General features: G+C 38.5%; 1 protein-coding gene across 1 annotated transcript in view; it reads left to right on the plus strand.

Moving 5' to 3' along the window:
* LOC109399217 (hyccin) overlaps positions 1–16,752 on the plus strand; it is a 90,813-nt gene that overhangs the window by 51,870 nt on the left and 22,191 nt on the right. The window contains exon 6 of the mRNA XM_062854120.1: positions 10,662–11,228. Coding sequence (XP_062710104.1) covers positions 10,662–11,228 — 567 coding nt within the window. The remainder of the gene's footprint in view (positions 1–10,661; positions 11,229–16,752) is intronic.

Consider the following 16,752-nt stretch of genomic DNA (forward strand, 5'->3'; position numbering starts at 1 on the left):
TTAAATGATAGAGGCTTGAGCAATTTGGTGAAATTCATGAATTAAGTTTATATAGAAAGGCGCAGCGATAGTTCAAACCAGGGGTTCTCAAACTTTTTCAGCTTGCGACCCACTTTTGATTTTCAAAGAATTTGGCGACCCACCGCACGAAAATTTATAAAATAAGTTTTTTTTTGCAAATTTGGATTGCTTTTTCAAATAAATACATTTTATCACTTTCATAGGTTGTGATAAACTTACGTTTCGTAGCCCTCAATCTAAAAAACAGTCAGTTAACTCTTAGTCTTAAAAATTTGAGATAAGATTTCAAGTTTCTAATATATTTAACCAGTCTGGCTTTGCATATATGCCTACTAGTAATTTTGTGCTTCTGCAGCACTTTAACTTAAAATCTCGGTTGAAATTGCTACAGATGTTCACAGCGAGTGGGTGAACATCAAGTATTTTTTAGAATTTTAGTACTGCTGAATGGTCAGATAAGTCCTCTTGAATTTTTTAATAATATTCTTCATTCACACTTATTTTATTTTAATTTTTATTGAAAACACTTTTCAGTTGTTCCGTTTATGTTCAGATGATCGATTTCCATCGGAATTTCACAGAAGTTTAACTTTACTGAAGTTCGTTGAAGAGAAGGTTTCTTGTCGAAGTTTGGTAATTTTTGCTGATTTTTGGTATTTCTTATTTCTGATATTTAAACTGCTGTAACTAGTGTGTAAGTCAAACACAAAATGCTAACGCAAGCAACAACTTGAACTTTTTTTCCAAAACGCAACTAAATTCTAAAATTTTACCCGAATCTTTAAGAGAAACAGACGTAATACTTCGAACAAATTTCATTAAAAAAATCGTTACGAAAACGCAATCGCCCAATGCTAAAGTGCCCCACACAATGCATACGTTTGCGTGTGTGTGACAGTAGTTTGACACATTTCCCATGGGAAAACTGTGAAAAAAAAACGCAAACCTCGACGGAACGGACGCTACGTGCTCCAGGCTTAATCGTGCTATACTTGGCCGGACCACAACTAGGTAGCGGTAGTGAGCAAACGTCAAATAGGAGCAAAAACAATACCAATGCCGCGAGTGGTCAATTGACAAACTACCGAATATTTGAATCAACCGTTAAAAAGGTGTTCGATGGGAAGCGAGCGGAGTGTTAAGTCTGTTTCTCTGTGCTTAAAGCTTCCAATTGGATTCGAATTGCTTAAAATTCCGACTCATAGTGTCGGAATTGATTCAAGAACAGTAGTTTCAATATTCAATATACTCCACACAAGACTTATAATACAAAACTCATCTAGAAATGGATTCTCCCAAGGGAGTATACGAAAATTAGAAAATGACTAACAATAACATTCCGCATAAGTTAAAAAGACCCACCAAAAATCAGCCCGCGACCCATAGTTTGAGAAACGCTGGTTCAAACCACTAGGTACGTAGTTTTCCAATCCCTCACACTTTACTTGTATGAACAGGAATAGAATCAGTCAATACAATAAAAACATTTCTTCTGGGGTGACTCAAAATAATACTTTTTAAAATGAAACACAGCAAAAATAGAAACCAGTATGGGTAAAAGCTCATCGAATTATTAAAGTTCATGGAATCGCTAAACTCACCGCTAAAATATTCAAGCATAAAGTTGTTAGTACGGTAATTCTACCGGAAACTTCTTCCGGAATTTCTCCAAGATCTTCTTCCGGGATTCCTCTAGGAACTACTTCGAGGATTCTTTCGAGAGCTCCATCATGGATTCCTCCGGGATTTTTTTCTAGACTTCTGCCAGGAACTCCTTCGTGGATTTCTTCGGGAACTTTTTCCGGGATTTCTTCTGGAACTCTTTCTGGAATTCTTTATGGAACTCATTCTGGGAAATTCTTTCAGAAACTTCCAGGATTCATCAAGGAACTCTTTTCTGGGTTCCTTCAAGCTTCGTTTGAAATTCCTGCATGTCCTTCTGGAATACCTCTAAAAGTTCATTCTGGAATTCTTTCAGATGTTACTAATGGAAATCCTTCAGAAGTATATTGGGGAGTATTTTGAGAAGTTCGTCCTGCAGTTTTTGTTTATAGATTTCCTCATGAAGTTCCTACAGGATTTCCTTGAGGAAATACTCCAGGTTTCCAGGTTGAGGAAATTCCTTCTGGTTTTCATCAGAAGCTATTAGGAGAATCTCGGATGGATTCCTGGAGGTAACTTTAGAAGGGATTCCAAAATTAATCTCAGATATAGCTCCCTGAGGAATCACAGAAATAAATCCTAGAAGTATCATAGAAAAAAAATGTGGAGAAACCACGGAAGGAGTTCCTGGAAGAATCTCAGGAAAACTTGCTTAGGTAATCTTGGAAATAACCCAGCCAACACGAAGTCGCATATGATGTAGAATATGATGCTAAAGTGGAGGCCATATTCGTACATGCTAAATGGAAGCATGTACCGCGTGTACGCATATCGCCTCCGGTATTGCATCCTATTCAACATTATATGCGTTCGTGTGTTGACTTTGTAGTTTCTAGAGAAATTTCGGGAAGAGTTTAAAAAAAATCAGGAACTTCTGGAATACTTTTGCCAGCACCTCCTACAACCGCAACAGTTTCAGAAAATGTTCCTCAAGCAAACCAGGAAAGAATCTCTGGAAGAATCCCGGGAGTACTTCCTGGAGAAATCCTGGCAAGTGCTATTGAAGGAATTCCAGAAGAAACCTCTTTTAGGAATCTCAGAAGAAATTCCCGGAAGAACCCTAGAGGGAATTTCTGTAGAAATACTAAACAAACCCTCGGAAGAATCTCATTAAGAATTCCCTGGGAATCCTACAAGAGACTCCTGGAGGAGTCCTCGAACAAATTTGTGAGGAAATCGCGAAAGATTCCTGGGATTCCGAAAAACCTCCTGGAATTCGTGCCGTCATCAAGTAATAAATCAGCACATTTTCCCACGCACGTGCACTCCAAATTTTGAATCTAATCAAGCCACGTGGTACTCATGTAAAGCTGGCGAAGATTTTTTTTTTAAATCCGAAAACTGACGACATTTTTTTAAGTCCGAATCGTAAACAACAAGGCCACGAAACGTCAAAGACTTAGAAAAAAATATCATAACAACCATTTTGTCGATTTTGAATTGAGCATGAACTTGAGTTTGAGTTTGATTGACCGCCCGTAGATGCTACTCAAGTATCGCCAGACCAGCTACACTCACGCAAGAAACTAATGAGATATCTGCCCGGGACTAGCAGGCATGTTCAGTGTGTGAGCGTTGGTGTTCTTCTATTTTTAGGCGACAATGGCGCCTGCCACGTCAGGTTGCTGGCCAATGGGGAAGGGGAAAGGAAGTGATGATTACAATTGTTTGAATCCGAATCAGACCGAATATATTTCTGCGTCTGCACAAACTCATGCGGATGTCGGAGTGTAGGAGGGATATGGTTGGCAGAGGGTTCACACATTGGTGCGCGGATGTCAGGCGTAAGGTGATAGATTAGTGCGATGAAGCTAAAGCTGCACAGTTCGTTTGATTGAATAACCCGTAGGCGTTATCTGATAGATTGACACTGTGCTGTGAAAGTCGGAAGGAATGGAACGGCTTTGCAACCGTTTCTGGTTCTAGCGATGGGTATGAACATATGAATATATATGAGTTGTATATGTAGAGAGAAGAGTATAGAGAAAGTGGATAGAAAGATACAAAGTAGGAGGAAAGAGACAGGGCAGGGATTGGAACCAGGATTTTCTGCATATGAATCAGAAGTGGTAGCCACTAGACTACCAAGCCCGTTACCATTTTGTCGATTTTGAACTGAGCATATGAAAAAATTCTCTAGATATCAGATGTTGCGGAGACAAGTCATCTTTTACGCGATACAGATACAGATACAGATTGAAAGCAGCTTTTATGATGTGCAGCTTCAATGCTGTAATTCAATTTATTTTATTAATCTTAGTCTATTACTTATTCATTATATACAAACATTTTAGTATTCTATTCCGCGCTATTAAAAGATGCGACCTCCTATCAACAGCTTTTTTCGCTAACTGGTATTTGGCCCGTGTTGCCAGTTTCACAGAGCATTTTCATCCCAACACTCCCACCCGTGAAACTGGTAAATAGGTCTAATTATTTTTTTTTGCTTGATTCACATGGAATGGATAACATGATCAACGGTACGACCATTCAGAATTGCAAACAATCGCCGCAGTGCGATCGACCTGAAAGTGTGTGCAATCGCACGTTTGTACGGCTCCCACCGGGATCGAAAATCACGTACACTATGTCTATTACACAAAGCACTATTTTGTCGAATCCACATTTGTTCGTACTCTCGCACAATATAGGTTGGACGGTCGTTTGCCTTTTCAAAGCGTGTCTCCTAACCGAGCATGTTTTAGACACATTCCCACTCACGACATACACCGTGTTCACACTCTGATTATATTTAACCCCGAGATGACAATTTCTATTCGGTCTAATGGCAATTGACTGCACATGCAGCGATACAGACAAATTGTGTTCTTCTTCATAAACCTCGGCATGATTCATTTGACGTGATGGTTCTGGATGATGGGTGATTGGTTTACTGTTTTCATGATCAGCTGTACAGACTGGATTAGGCGAAGATTCCAATTTTTCACATGGGTTAACGCCACCAAATTGCCTTATAATTGCCTCCTTCTGTTCGAGGAAATCCAACTGGATTTTTCTCGCAGCTTCCTCAAATTTCGCATCTATTTCAGCAATATCACGTTCATATTCTTCATCGATTCGACGTGCTTCTTCCTCATAAAACTTCCGCCATCGTTTGCTTTTCAGCTCTATATGGAAAAGACTTTGCACTGGATCCATGGTGCACTCACTTCGCGACCATAAAATCATTGAAGTTTGTTGCGGAGACAAGTCATCTTTTGCGCGATACACCAAAGATTGAAAGCAGCTTTCATGATGTGCAGCTTCAATGCTGTAATTCAATTTATTTTATTAATCTTAGTCTATTACTTATTCATTATATACAAACATTTTAGTATTCTATTCCGCGCTATTAAAAGATGCGACCTCCTATCAACAGCTTTTTTCGCTAACTGCTATTTGGCCCGTGTTGCCAGTTTCACAGAGCATTTTCATCCCAACATCAGACTTTCAAGAACTTTTTTAAGAGCATTTTTGCGATAATTAGATAAATTACGATAAATCGAAGAAAATTGAGTATATTTTGAAACTCCATGCATTTTGTATGGCATGAAAAATTGGTGAAAACCTTCAACCTCATTTACTCGATAGTAGGTTTTGGTCACTTACACCCCTTTGTCTCTAAACCCCTCAAATATAGTTTAAATTTATTTGCATTGCATATTGTATTTTTTACGAATAATCAGACTTTGGCGACGAAATTGAACTCGCCCTAATATGGTACTTACCTAGCATTCATGACACATTTTCGCCTTCTTTCCCCGATTCAGGCGAAACCAGCTGATTTTGTTATGAAAACATAAGCAGCTGGTAGCCGAGAGCAATAAGGATGAACGTAAACATCTGTGAACCAGCTGGTTTTGTTGTGTAAACATGACCAGCTGGTGGACCGAGAACAAAAGACTTTAAAGGTAAACATTGAGACGGCCGGCGAAAACTGTCACATTATCGGGCGAGGTGCAAAAACCCTGCGACTGAGATTGACAGCGAAATCGAAAGCGAAATATGAGTACGACGAAATTTATCGTATCAAAGTCTAAGTCGAAAAAAATATCGCAATATTGCATTTGCATAAAGTGCTTCATGGGTGAGACTTGAGTGTGATTTTACCAACATTGCTGAAAATTTACCTGTTTAACTGTTTAACAAGGCCTAAAGTACACAGGGTCAAACATTTGACAATGAAAGAACTCAAGAACTTCTGTTTGACACTAATAAAAATTTGATCGAATCGAACAAGATGTTTAAGTATTGGTTTCTTTTTGGACAAATATTTGACCCTGTGTACTAACGGCTTAACGCCAAAACAGAATAAACCAAAACATACAACCGGTCCTGTTTTTTTGTATGGGTCGGGTTTTGCTATAGCTCTGTCCATTTTGAACCGGCTCATAAATTTGTGTACACCTATAGGCACGATTAGTACTATCCATATACCGTAAACCCCCGTTAATTCGACAATGATTGCTATCGAATTGCCGGGGTAAACTTTGAATTCTTAAAACTGATCAACCTACACCATAGGTTCCCAAACTTTCAGGGTTCGCGACCCCCTATTGCAAGCAGACATAACATACTTTTCGTGACCCACCATATAAATTTTATCATTTTCTGTCTTTTACAGTAAAATTTTCTACTGTCCCTCGCAACCCCCTGGATGAAGGCTGGCGACCCCCCTGGGGGGTCGCGACCCACAGTTTGGGAAACTATGCCCTACACCATCTTGTTCATTGCATTTTCGTAACTCTATTTTTGTTTTGCTTTGATTGACGGATTGGTTATTGAAAATAAATCCACAGATATTGTGGTGGTAGGAGTTATAAGCTTGTTCTTTCTACGATTGTTGGCTTCGGGAGTTCCGGTTGATCTTCAGGCGGTTCAGATGTTGGAAAACACTAAATTTGAACTTCCGGAAATAGCAGCTCCTGCGGGTGTGAGTAAAAGCACACTATCGGGTTGTTTCGCAATTACAGTGTACATCGCTGTGACATTTGCTTATTTTTTTATATCTACAAATGTCGAATAAGCAGGTTACGAATTAATAAGTGTCGTAATAAAGAGTATTGAATAAGACGGCACGAAAATCAAGTCAATTGGTTCAAAATTGGCTGAGTTATAGCATAAAAAACGACCCGTGCAAAACAGCAAAAGAATCGAATGTACTCTAACTTGGGAGTACTCTCCTAACCACGATTATACTACAAAATATTATTTTTTCGTCAAAATGTTGGCCTACTTCACGACACGACCCATATATTACCTGGATAGGATAGGTTAGGGCTACATTATGAATATTTTTAGGATTTCTAAAGGCTAATTCAGAGAAAAATGTCAATGAGCAGAGAAGATGATGTCTTTAACCGTTTTTTTATCGTCAGCCTAAAAAGCTTACTTTATATCTCAGACGATTATAGGGTAGATAAACCACTGTAGCTGTCATTTCCCCTATTTATCGAAATAATATCTTAAAAAAATATGGATTAAGTATACAGTACGCATTGGCCGAATTTCATACAGAATGTCGGAGTGTGGAACTCTGATTCTCAGCTTCTAGATCACAGATTGGTATCTTGGTCCATCTTGATAACTTGAAATTTAATTCGTTAAGAAATTGGACTATTCCGTGTAAGATTTTTAAAGTTTTTGCAAAACTCTTATTTGGGGAAAAATCATAAAAATTTTATTTTGGAATAATTTTGAGGCTCGAATGTTTAGACGAATATTAAAAAATCTAAATTTTGCTATTTTTTCTGAAATGCGAGCGAAATTTTAAAAAGTTTTATTTTTTTTACAAATCAAATTTAAAATTATTATGCATGTCAAGTCAAAATCAATGAGATCAATCGGTGCACTAAAAGCTGAGACACAAATCCTCAAACTTGAGCATTTGCTTAAAAAGCGTCCACAGCGAAAAGTTTTTATTACAATTTATGTAAAAGAATCATCTATTTATCCACAATGCCAGTGCATTTTTTATTTTGTGTCGACTTATTATGGAAATGCCTTCTACCCGAGTAGACAAGATAATCAGAACAACATCATTTTAACTTACTCTGTGAAGTACTGAAGCTCATAATAAGCTACCTACTATATTGTTTGTTTGACAGGAGAGATAAAAGATCATAAATGGTATCAAAAACTGATATGGGAAAGAACATGATAACATCTCATTAAGATATTATAAGACCAAACTTATATCTGGGAAGATCTGGGCTGTAGAACATTAAATCAACATCTAAAAATGATCTGTCAGATGGATTAGGGTAAAAAAAGAAAAATGGACGCGACAGGAATCGCATGTTCGACCATGTGACCCATAAGCAATGAGTTTATCACTGCTGAAAGCGGGATGTAACAAGAGCATCAAGTTCTACGTTTTCAAAGTTTTCGGGAGTCATGAGGCGGTGTTGGTTTGGCGGCGCCATGTTGTAGAAGATTAATGTGTGAAAGTACTGATTTTGATCTTGAACAGAACTTTTAAGAACATTCGGTTTTAGGATGTAGAAGAGGAAATGTAAATGAACTGATTATGATCTTGAGTAGTACTTTTTGGATCTTCCACTAACAATACTTTTTATGTTGGAGAATACCCGGGCAGAAAAGAATTACAAAACAATTGCAAGCTTTACCATTCAAAAAGAATTACTGAATGATTAAATTTGCCATCGGTTTGTTTGAAATAAGTGACAAAAGGGCAAAAATACTGTCGTTGTTCGATAAAATAACTAAAGAATGTTAAATTTTGACATTACAATGGCAAACCAAGAACAAAAAAAATATGGTTGAGAATTGCAAAGTATACCATTTTTAAGTGATTGAAAACAAAACAATATCCAAATAAGTCAACCATAAGAAGGGTATATTAAGTTGTTTATTCTAATAACAAAATGAAAACTTTTCTGGGTGGAAAGTAACCGCAAACAAATATCAAAAGTTACCATTAGAATAATCAAAATCCAAATTTTATCATAAGGTTGTCAAACTCGTAAGAAGACAACAATATCTCATCAGTCGAAATATTAGTAATGATAACAAAGTTAGACATTCAGTAGTTATTCTTCCAAATTTGAAAAATGACAAGCGAATGGCATATTTTGATATGATATTTATCATATTATACTATTGACATGTTGTTTTAAGCTCTTCATGAAGAACTCATGAATGGCAAAATTAGTTATGCCAATAACATTTGTTATTCTTTTGTTTTTGGTTTGCCATTCACCTCTACCCGGGTATTGATACAGATTCCACCACCATTTGTAAACTGGATAATGAAAGTGAATTATGTCGCAGTTGAGAATAGCATATTCTCCAACATTAGAAAAGCAATTTTCGCCAGAATGGCCAACAAACCGAAAAAATATGGATATTTGATTGTTATTATTGGTAAAACAAACAATCGGACATTCTTATGTTTTATGGATTCATTGATCATTTTGATAATTTTAGGAAAATGTGCCTTAACAGTTTCAGATTTTTTTAAATTTTTAGAATCAGAATATAGAGATAGACGCGATATTTAGAGAACATTTTTGAAAGAGTGGACACTGTACAGGTCTACTTTAAACTTTCTTAACCGACTTTGATGTAAGAAATTCTAAAGAACTTTGTACCTCAAAATGATCAATCTCACAGCTCTGCAAATATATGCTTTCTTACATTATTTGTTTTGGAGACGTTCAAGAAAAAAAAAACGTTTTTTGCAACTCTGCATTATAAAATTTGTTTTACACTTGCCGTTTCAGAATCACTACGGCCTACTTTTCGTTACTGAATCAAACAATTGCATTATGATTCATAATGCAACTCATTTGGGTTGCATTATGAACCATAATGCAATTGTTTGATTGACAACCTCGGTCTCCGCGGAAAGAGCTTGAAAAACTTTGACAATTATAGCACGGCTTGCTTGATTGATATTTCTTGTCTAGCATGATGGAACACGTGGGTATGCCCGTTGGCCCAACAGGAAGCGCGATGATACTGATGCTAATCTTCATATTCCAGGGAATAGTTTATTTCATTGCAAAAAATGTTGTATGCAACTCGTTGCAAAAATCGATTTTTACAGCACTCGTCGTGATTATCCAACTCGGCAAGCCTCGTTGGATAAATGTACGACTCGTGCTGTAAAAATCTTCATTTTGCAACTCGTTTCATAAATAACTATTATTGGTTTTGAATAAGTTTTTATTGCTGTGTGCATTCAAAATGCAAATATCAAATGCGGGAGCACCAAATGCGGTAAGATTTTCTAACAAGTAACCCGATGTCAGTGGGAGCTTTCGAATCCTAGGTTGGCGGTGAAAATGGCTATGGTTGCTACGTTGCCTTTGGTTATATGTGTTACCGCGTTTGAAGCGCATTTGGGCACCGTTTGCATCTTGAACGCACACAGCAATAAATTCGTAAGAACACCAATTACAGGAAAGCTTAAAACTTTTAACATGATGATGAAAGATGAAATAGAGACTTCTTATTCTATTCGCAAAAGTACGCTAAAACGCTAGCACATTCCAGCGCTCAATACCTTATAAACCTCAATGTTATTAGACGTTCTTTTGCTGAATGCCGATAGTTCCGTTTGAAATCTCTCAACACGTTATTCCATAACGATACATATTCCCATGCCACACAACTTTCTTTTTCTAAAATTCGTCTTCATTTTTCGCTAATCCAAGTGTCTTAAATATCGAAACAATCTACATCTTGCACTGCATATTTTTTCTTTGCTCCTATGTCGTTTTCTTAGTTTGAATTTTTCTTATGATTTGACATCACCTCTAGCTGTTTCAGTAGCCGTTGTGTGTTTGTAACACTACTTATTACTAGATGTTATGTTTCATTTAGTGCGGAATGAATGAAGATTTTTTCTCATCGTTACTAGATGTGTAGAGAGCATACCGATTCGATCCAACTGTCCAAACATATTCTATCATCCTTTCCTTTGGTGTTATTATGTATATCCGTATCATTAGACGATCTGGAAGTAGAGTTTGTCAATAGTCTCCAGTCGACGCAGCAGGAGATGATGACCAAACTGGCGGTCATCGATGCGGACGGTCAGGTGGTGATGAACGGAGCGCCCAACGGAGTGGTCAACGGCGCAGCAGGAGAAGAGGACGGTCGGCAGACGGAGCCGAAGAAGAAGGAATCACGCAAGTGGAAGAACTGGGGCTGGAAGAGCAACATGAACACCACACCGAAGCAGACCAGCATCGAGGAGGAGGGCGATTCTCCGAAAAAGTCCGCCTCGTCCAAGCACTCTAGTCCGGCTGAATCCCCGAAGCATAAGCTTCTGGGAAACAACAAAGGCGCACCGGAAACAGACTCAAACAGCATATCGCCCGCCTCGCTGAGGCGGAAAAAGTTCCTTACCAGCAAGAATCAATCACCGGTCAACCGATCGGAAGCCCGGGCCAGTGCCGGAGCACGGTTGTACGAGGAACTGGATAGCCTGCAGGACTCGGACGACGAACTGCAAGCGCTGATTATCAATGGACGTCCGGCTACGATACATCTTATTCAACCTTCCACGATACCCGGTCTGTATTGAAGCAAAACAACAGCACCACGCTTTCGAATCAAGTGCTTCTGCTAAACGAAATAAGTTACTGAAGAATCTAACAAAAAAAAAACAATAAAAACGCCTGTGTTACGACTAGCAATAAAACGACGAATTCTGCCGACATGGTCGGTACAGCACGCCCGTACAACAGAACGCCTATAGAATACCTAGAATCTTGAAGCGCACATTTCACGAAATAACATTTAACAGTCACGTTCATTGAGAAGTTGGCGGAGAAAAGACATCACTATGCATTTTAGTGAGACCCTCGTACGTTCCCACCGGTAAGACAAGTGTTGTTCGTTCGTCTACTACGGTCGTCCTACTCCGAGTGCAAAACCCACCTATGCAGCATCCTACGCCATTACAGAACCCACGGGTAGGCGAACCCAGCAGCCAAATGGCATCACATCCCTCTCAGGTATGGAGCTTACACGCAAGATAGAAAATGTTCTCTAAAGCATTGTTTTCGTTATATATTTTTTTTTGCTGTCTGGTTCTACAAGCGTCTGAAAGTGTGCTTTTTCAATTGTTGCTGCTGTTGTTTTTCTTGGTTTTCTAAGAAGCTCTACTAATTTTATTTTATTTGCTGTCGAAGAAAGAAAAATGACAATTTACGGTCGTCTGCCGATAGTCGCATGTGTGGGATGAACAATAGTATACTATTTTCATCAATGGGCAAAGACTGATTCTTAAGAAGTACTTAGTTTGTGTGTAACGTGTTTGAAACACCAGCGATGTTGATAGCTTTCAACGATGTCTTCGAGTTTCAAAATTTGAAATAATGATGCTTCTTTACGCTCAGTCAGCAAGCAGCATGAAGTTTCTCTATGATTTTTCAGCCACCCTCTTCAATTTGCCTTGTCAGTTTATTAGATTTTTTACAGCACATAGCTTGGTTAGGAAATTTTGACAAAATTTCGGTGTCTCAATGTTTTTCCAATCTTATATGTACCTATTGAAAATATTGATCTTGAGATAGTTTGAAGGTAATTATACACTCCCGATCAAAAGTTTGGGGTCACCCCCTCAAAAACAAGTCATATTTTAGGCCCATATATCCACCAATTTGCGTCGGATTTCAAAACCCTAGGTCTCATTCAAAAGATAATAAGTCAAAGTAACTTTAAACAAGATTCAGATGAAACTTTTCCAAAAATTTTTGCACAAAGTTTCCAAACTTTCTAAATAATGAATATAAGCATACGGCAGTGTCGCTGGAAATTGGATCGACCAAATTTTAAGACGAGAGCGGTAATGTAACCTATTTTCTATTAGCTTTCAACTGCTATTTGTCGAAATTAGCTAAAAAATCTAGGAAAGAAGTTTTTGAGTAAATTAACTCTTGATATCATCAACCAAACATTTGGAGTCACCCCTCAATATGATGTATTATCCAAAGGTTTAGAGTCACTTTCGTAAAACTTGGAAAAGTGACTTGTTGATATATTCGTCATCTATAGTTCAATTTATTTTTTAGTTACACTTAAGTAACAGCGAATCCATAAAATAATGAAAAAAAAAAAAACGATAGGAACAAAAATGGGCCTTTTCAAATGTTATTCGAGACGGTCTGAAAATTCACATATCTGAGAAATAATTGATTCGTTTTTGATAAAAAGTGTAAAACAGTAAAAAAATCGAAAGCATTTCAAAACGTCCCACACATTTTTCTCAATTTCTATGATTTTTCAAATTCGCTGTAACAGCGATGAAAAAAATATGTAGAGTAAAGTGGGACTAAAGTTCGAATGAGGCAAGAGTTTATTTTTAAATTTTTGAGCTTAATTCAAAATATTTATTTCGGGTGTTAAGGTTGTTCGACACCTTTTAGAAAGTCTATCATTTCAAAAAATATGAAAATTGATCAATATTTCGAAAAGTTATGACTAAATGCTGGTTTTGATCAAAACATTGTAATTTGCGATGGAACTTCCAACGCATGGAATGGAATTCTCCAAAATGTACATATTATCTCTAAAATTGAAGAAACTAGTGAGATAATGCGATCGAAGTTTTAAAGTTTTGCCGTTTAATCTGGATTTATATTACTAAAGTGTTAAAATATTGTGTTACGGTCTGCTAAACTCGACAAATACTAGGTTCGATCTTTTGCCCCAGCAGTGGGGTAAGAGTTCGAATGGGACGCACACCTACAAAACGTGTTGTATGTATTTTAAAATTGAAATGACATTTAGCGTAACTTTGTTCAATAAAGTTTTAGCTCATGGATGGTAGAATCATCAAATGGTATTTATTTATTTTTATCTGCTTTGGTTTTTTAAAAATATTGAATTTTCAACTAGGGTTGAGCTTTTGACCCATCTTACTCTATAGTTTTTTCATTGGAACTTGATATAATCCTAGGCTACTTGGCAAAGTTTGATGTTAGAAGTCAGCTTTGTACAGCAAAAAAAACGAAGGGTAAGGTTTTTGAAAAATTGCAACAAATGACATCTAATATTAATCCGCGATGAATATTACTACTGAATATTTTGTTTTCTAAAACTGTTTCCTTTTACATCTTCGAAGACATCATTACAATTCAACAAACCATTTTTGAGTTACGTATATTTTTTAAGAAAGAAATTTGGTATTTTTCATAAGCCCTTTTCAAAAAATATGGGTGGAAAAATGGTTATGTGTTGATGCAAAAGCAACTGATTCATGAAATGCAGCGTAGCATAGCATCGCCATTGTACACATCGTGGGTGGCTATGCAATGCTCTGCTTTATATGTTTTGAAAAATCTAACACGTAGTGTCGCTAAAATAACGTTTGGGGTTATCGCTTTTTTCTACGTGTTAGAGTTGGTCCAAACAAGTATCACATTGCACACCTGGCCACGTCCTTACAATCGATAGGAAAGGATAGGAATGTTAGTTTAACGTCTAATTGAGAAGATACAGGGCGCCCAAACTTTCTAATTCTTCATTACACCAACAAAGCTAGCCATTGACATTTCTCAGGTCATTCTGACAGACCACACACATGCACGAAAAAGATTGATCATACAGGGGATGGCCAAAATGTTTGGGATAGGCAACTTTTTTCTCCCACAATAAATTCATACTTACCTTACCGGTCAGGCTAAGGCCGGGGTGGCCTCTACTGTACATAGTAGCCGCCTCCATTCCACTCGGTCCATGGCTGTTTGTCTCCAGTTCCGCACTCTGCGTAGGGTCCGCAGATCGTCCTCCACTTGGTCGACCCACCTAGCTCGCTGCGCTCCACGTCTTCTTGTTCCGGTCGGATGACTCTCGAGAACCATTTTAGTCGGGTTGCTATCCGACATCCTGATGACGTGACCCGCCCACCGTAGTCTCCCGATTTTCGCGGTATGGACGATGGTTGGTTCTCCCAGCAGCTGATGCAGTTCGTGGTTCATTCGCCTTCTCCAAGTCTCGTCTTCCATCTGCACTCCGCCGTAGATGGTACGCAACACCTTCCGTTCGAAAACTCCAAGGGCGCGTTGGTCCTCTGCACGTAAGGTCCATGTTTCGTGCCCATAGAGGACGACCGGTCTAATCAACGTTTTGTAGATGGTTAACTTCGTGGCGAACTTTATTAGATCGTAGAGTTCTGCGGAGTCCAAAGTAGGCACGATTCCCTGCCACAATGCGCCTCTGAATTTCTATATTGGTGTCGTTGTCGTCGGTCACCAGTGAGCCCAAGTACACGAATTCTTCAACCGCCTCGATTTCATCACCGTCGATATGAATTCGGGGTGGCGGGCGCGGTGATTCCTCCCTGGAGCCCTTTGCCATCATGTACTTTGTCTTCGACACATTAATGACTAATCCGATTCGCCTGGCTTCACTCTTTAGTCGGATGTACGTTTCCGCCATCGTCTCAAATTTACGAGCAATAATATAAATACCATCGGCGAAACCAAGCAGCTGAACGGACTTCGTGAAAATCGTCCCACTCGTGTTTATCCCCGCTCTTCTTATTACACCCTCCAAAGCAATGTTGAACAGCAAGCACGAAAGACCATCACCTTGCCGTAACCCTCTGCGAGATTCGAAGGGACTCGAGAGTGTCCCTGATACTCGAACTACGCACATCACTCGATCCATCGTCGCCTTGATCAACCGTATCAGTTTATCCGGGAATCCGTATTCGTGCATAATCTGCCATAGCTGTTCTCGATCGATTGTATCATACGCCGATTTGAAATCGATGAACAAGTGATGTGTGAGCACGTTGTATTCGCGGCATTTCTGCAACACCTGGCGGATGGCGAACATCTGGTCCGTTGTAGCGCGTTCACCCATGAATCCAGCCTGATATTGCCCCACGAACTCTCTTGCAATCGGTGATAGACGGCGGCATAAAATTTGAGAGAGTATCTTGTAGGCAGCGCTCAGTAGTGTGATCGCGCGGTAGTTCCCGCAATCCAACTTGTCGCCCTTTTTGTAGATGGGACACACGATACCTTCCATCCATTCCTCCGGTAATACTTCCTCCTCCCAAATCTTGGTAATGACCCAGTGTAGTGCTCTCACCAGTGCTTCTCCACCGTATTTTAGAAGCTCGCTTGGTAGTTAGAAGAAATTTAAACTTCTGAGGATTTTCCGGGATAAATTACAAATACGATTTGGCGGAATCAAAGAATGATAATTCCTAGATGGAATCACAGAAGAATTTGTGGAAGCAAAAAAAAAACATTGAGAGAAATCGTAGAAAGGTTTTCTGGATGAATTACTATAGATTATGACGAAGAATCCTTTAAAGTTTCTTGTTTTTTCTGTATTAACGAGATTTTAAAGTTTCTTAAAGGATTCTTAGAAGAAATCAAACAGGAAATACTTGAAGGTATTCTCGATGAAATTGCTGAAAGGAATCCCGTAGGAAAAAAAAACTGCAGGAATCACACACTCCGTGGCTTACAATACACCTAAATGACGTTAACAGCACAGCCACGAAGCCCACAATTACCTAGAGCAACGTTCTCGACTTGAGTCGAGTCAAGTACAAGACACTGAAGACGACCTTACAGTTGAGGTTGAAATACGTATCTGTCAAAGGATGCAAATTCTTAGTGGAATTCAAATGAACCGTACTTAACCCGATTTTCTTTTTATTTATAATCTTGGAGGAATTCCTGAAGAAACTCTTCAGTAATCCCTAAAACAATTTCTGAAGGAATTCTTAAAGTTTATCTAGAAGAAGCACGTAAAACGTCCCGAAAGTATCCTTACAGAAATATCACCGAAGAAACTCATTTGAAAAATCCCGGAACTCTGAAAACAATCCCTGGGAAATTGCTTTTCTTGCATTATTGTATAATTGTTCCTAACAATAAAACTTTGTAAGAAAGCTCTGTTTGAGTTGAGAAGTAATTCAAACAACGACGTAGATATAGATAGCATTCATGGAACATAGATATTATGTTGTGCATAACTTTCCCATCTATATTGGAAATCCCGTGACTAACGGCTCGAACGCGTGCCTCTATCAATCAGAGGCAGCTTTTCCCCTTTCGTGCCTCCATGGGC

This window comes from Aedes albopictus, chromosome 2, assembly GCF_035046485.1.
Source record: "Aedes albopictus strain Foshan chromosome 2, AalbF5, whole genome shotgun sequence".
NCBI classification, from domain to species: domain Eukaryota; kingdom Metazoa; phylum Arthropoda; class Insecta; order Diptera; family Culicidae; genus Aedes; species Aedes albopictus.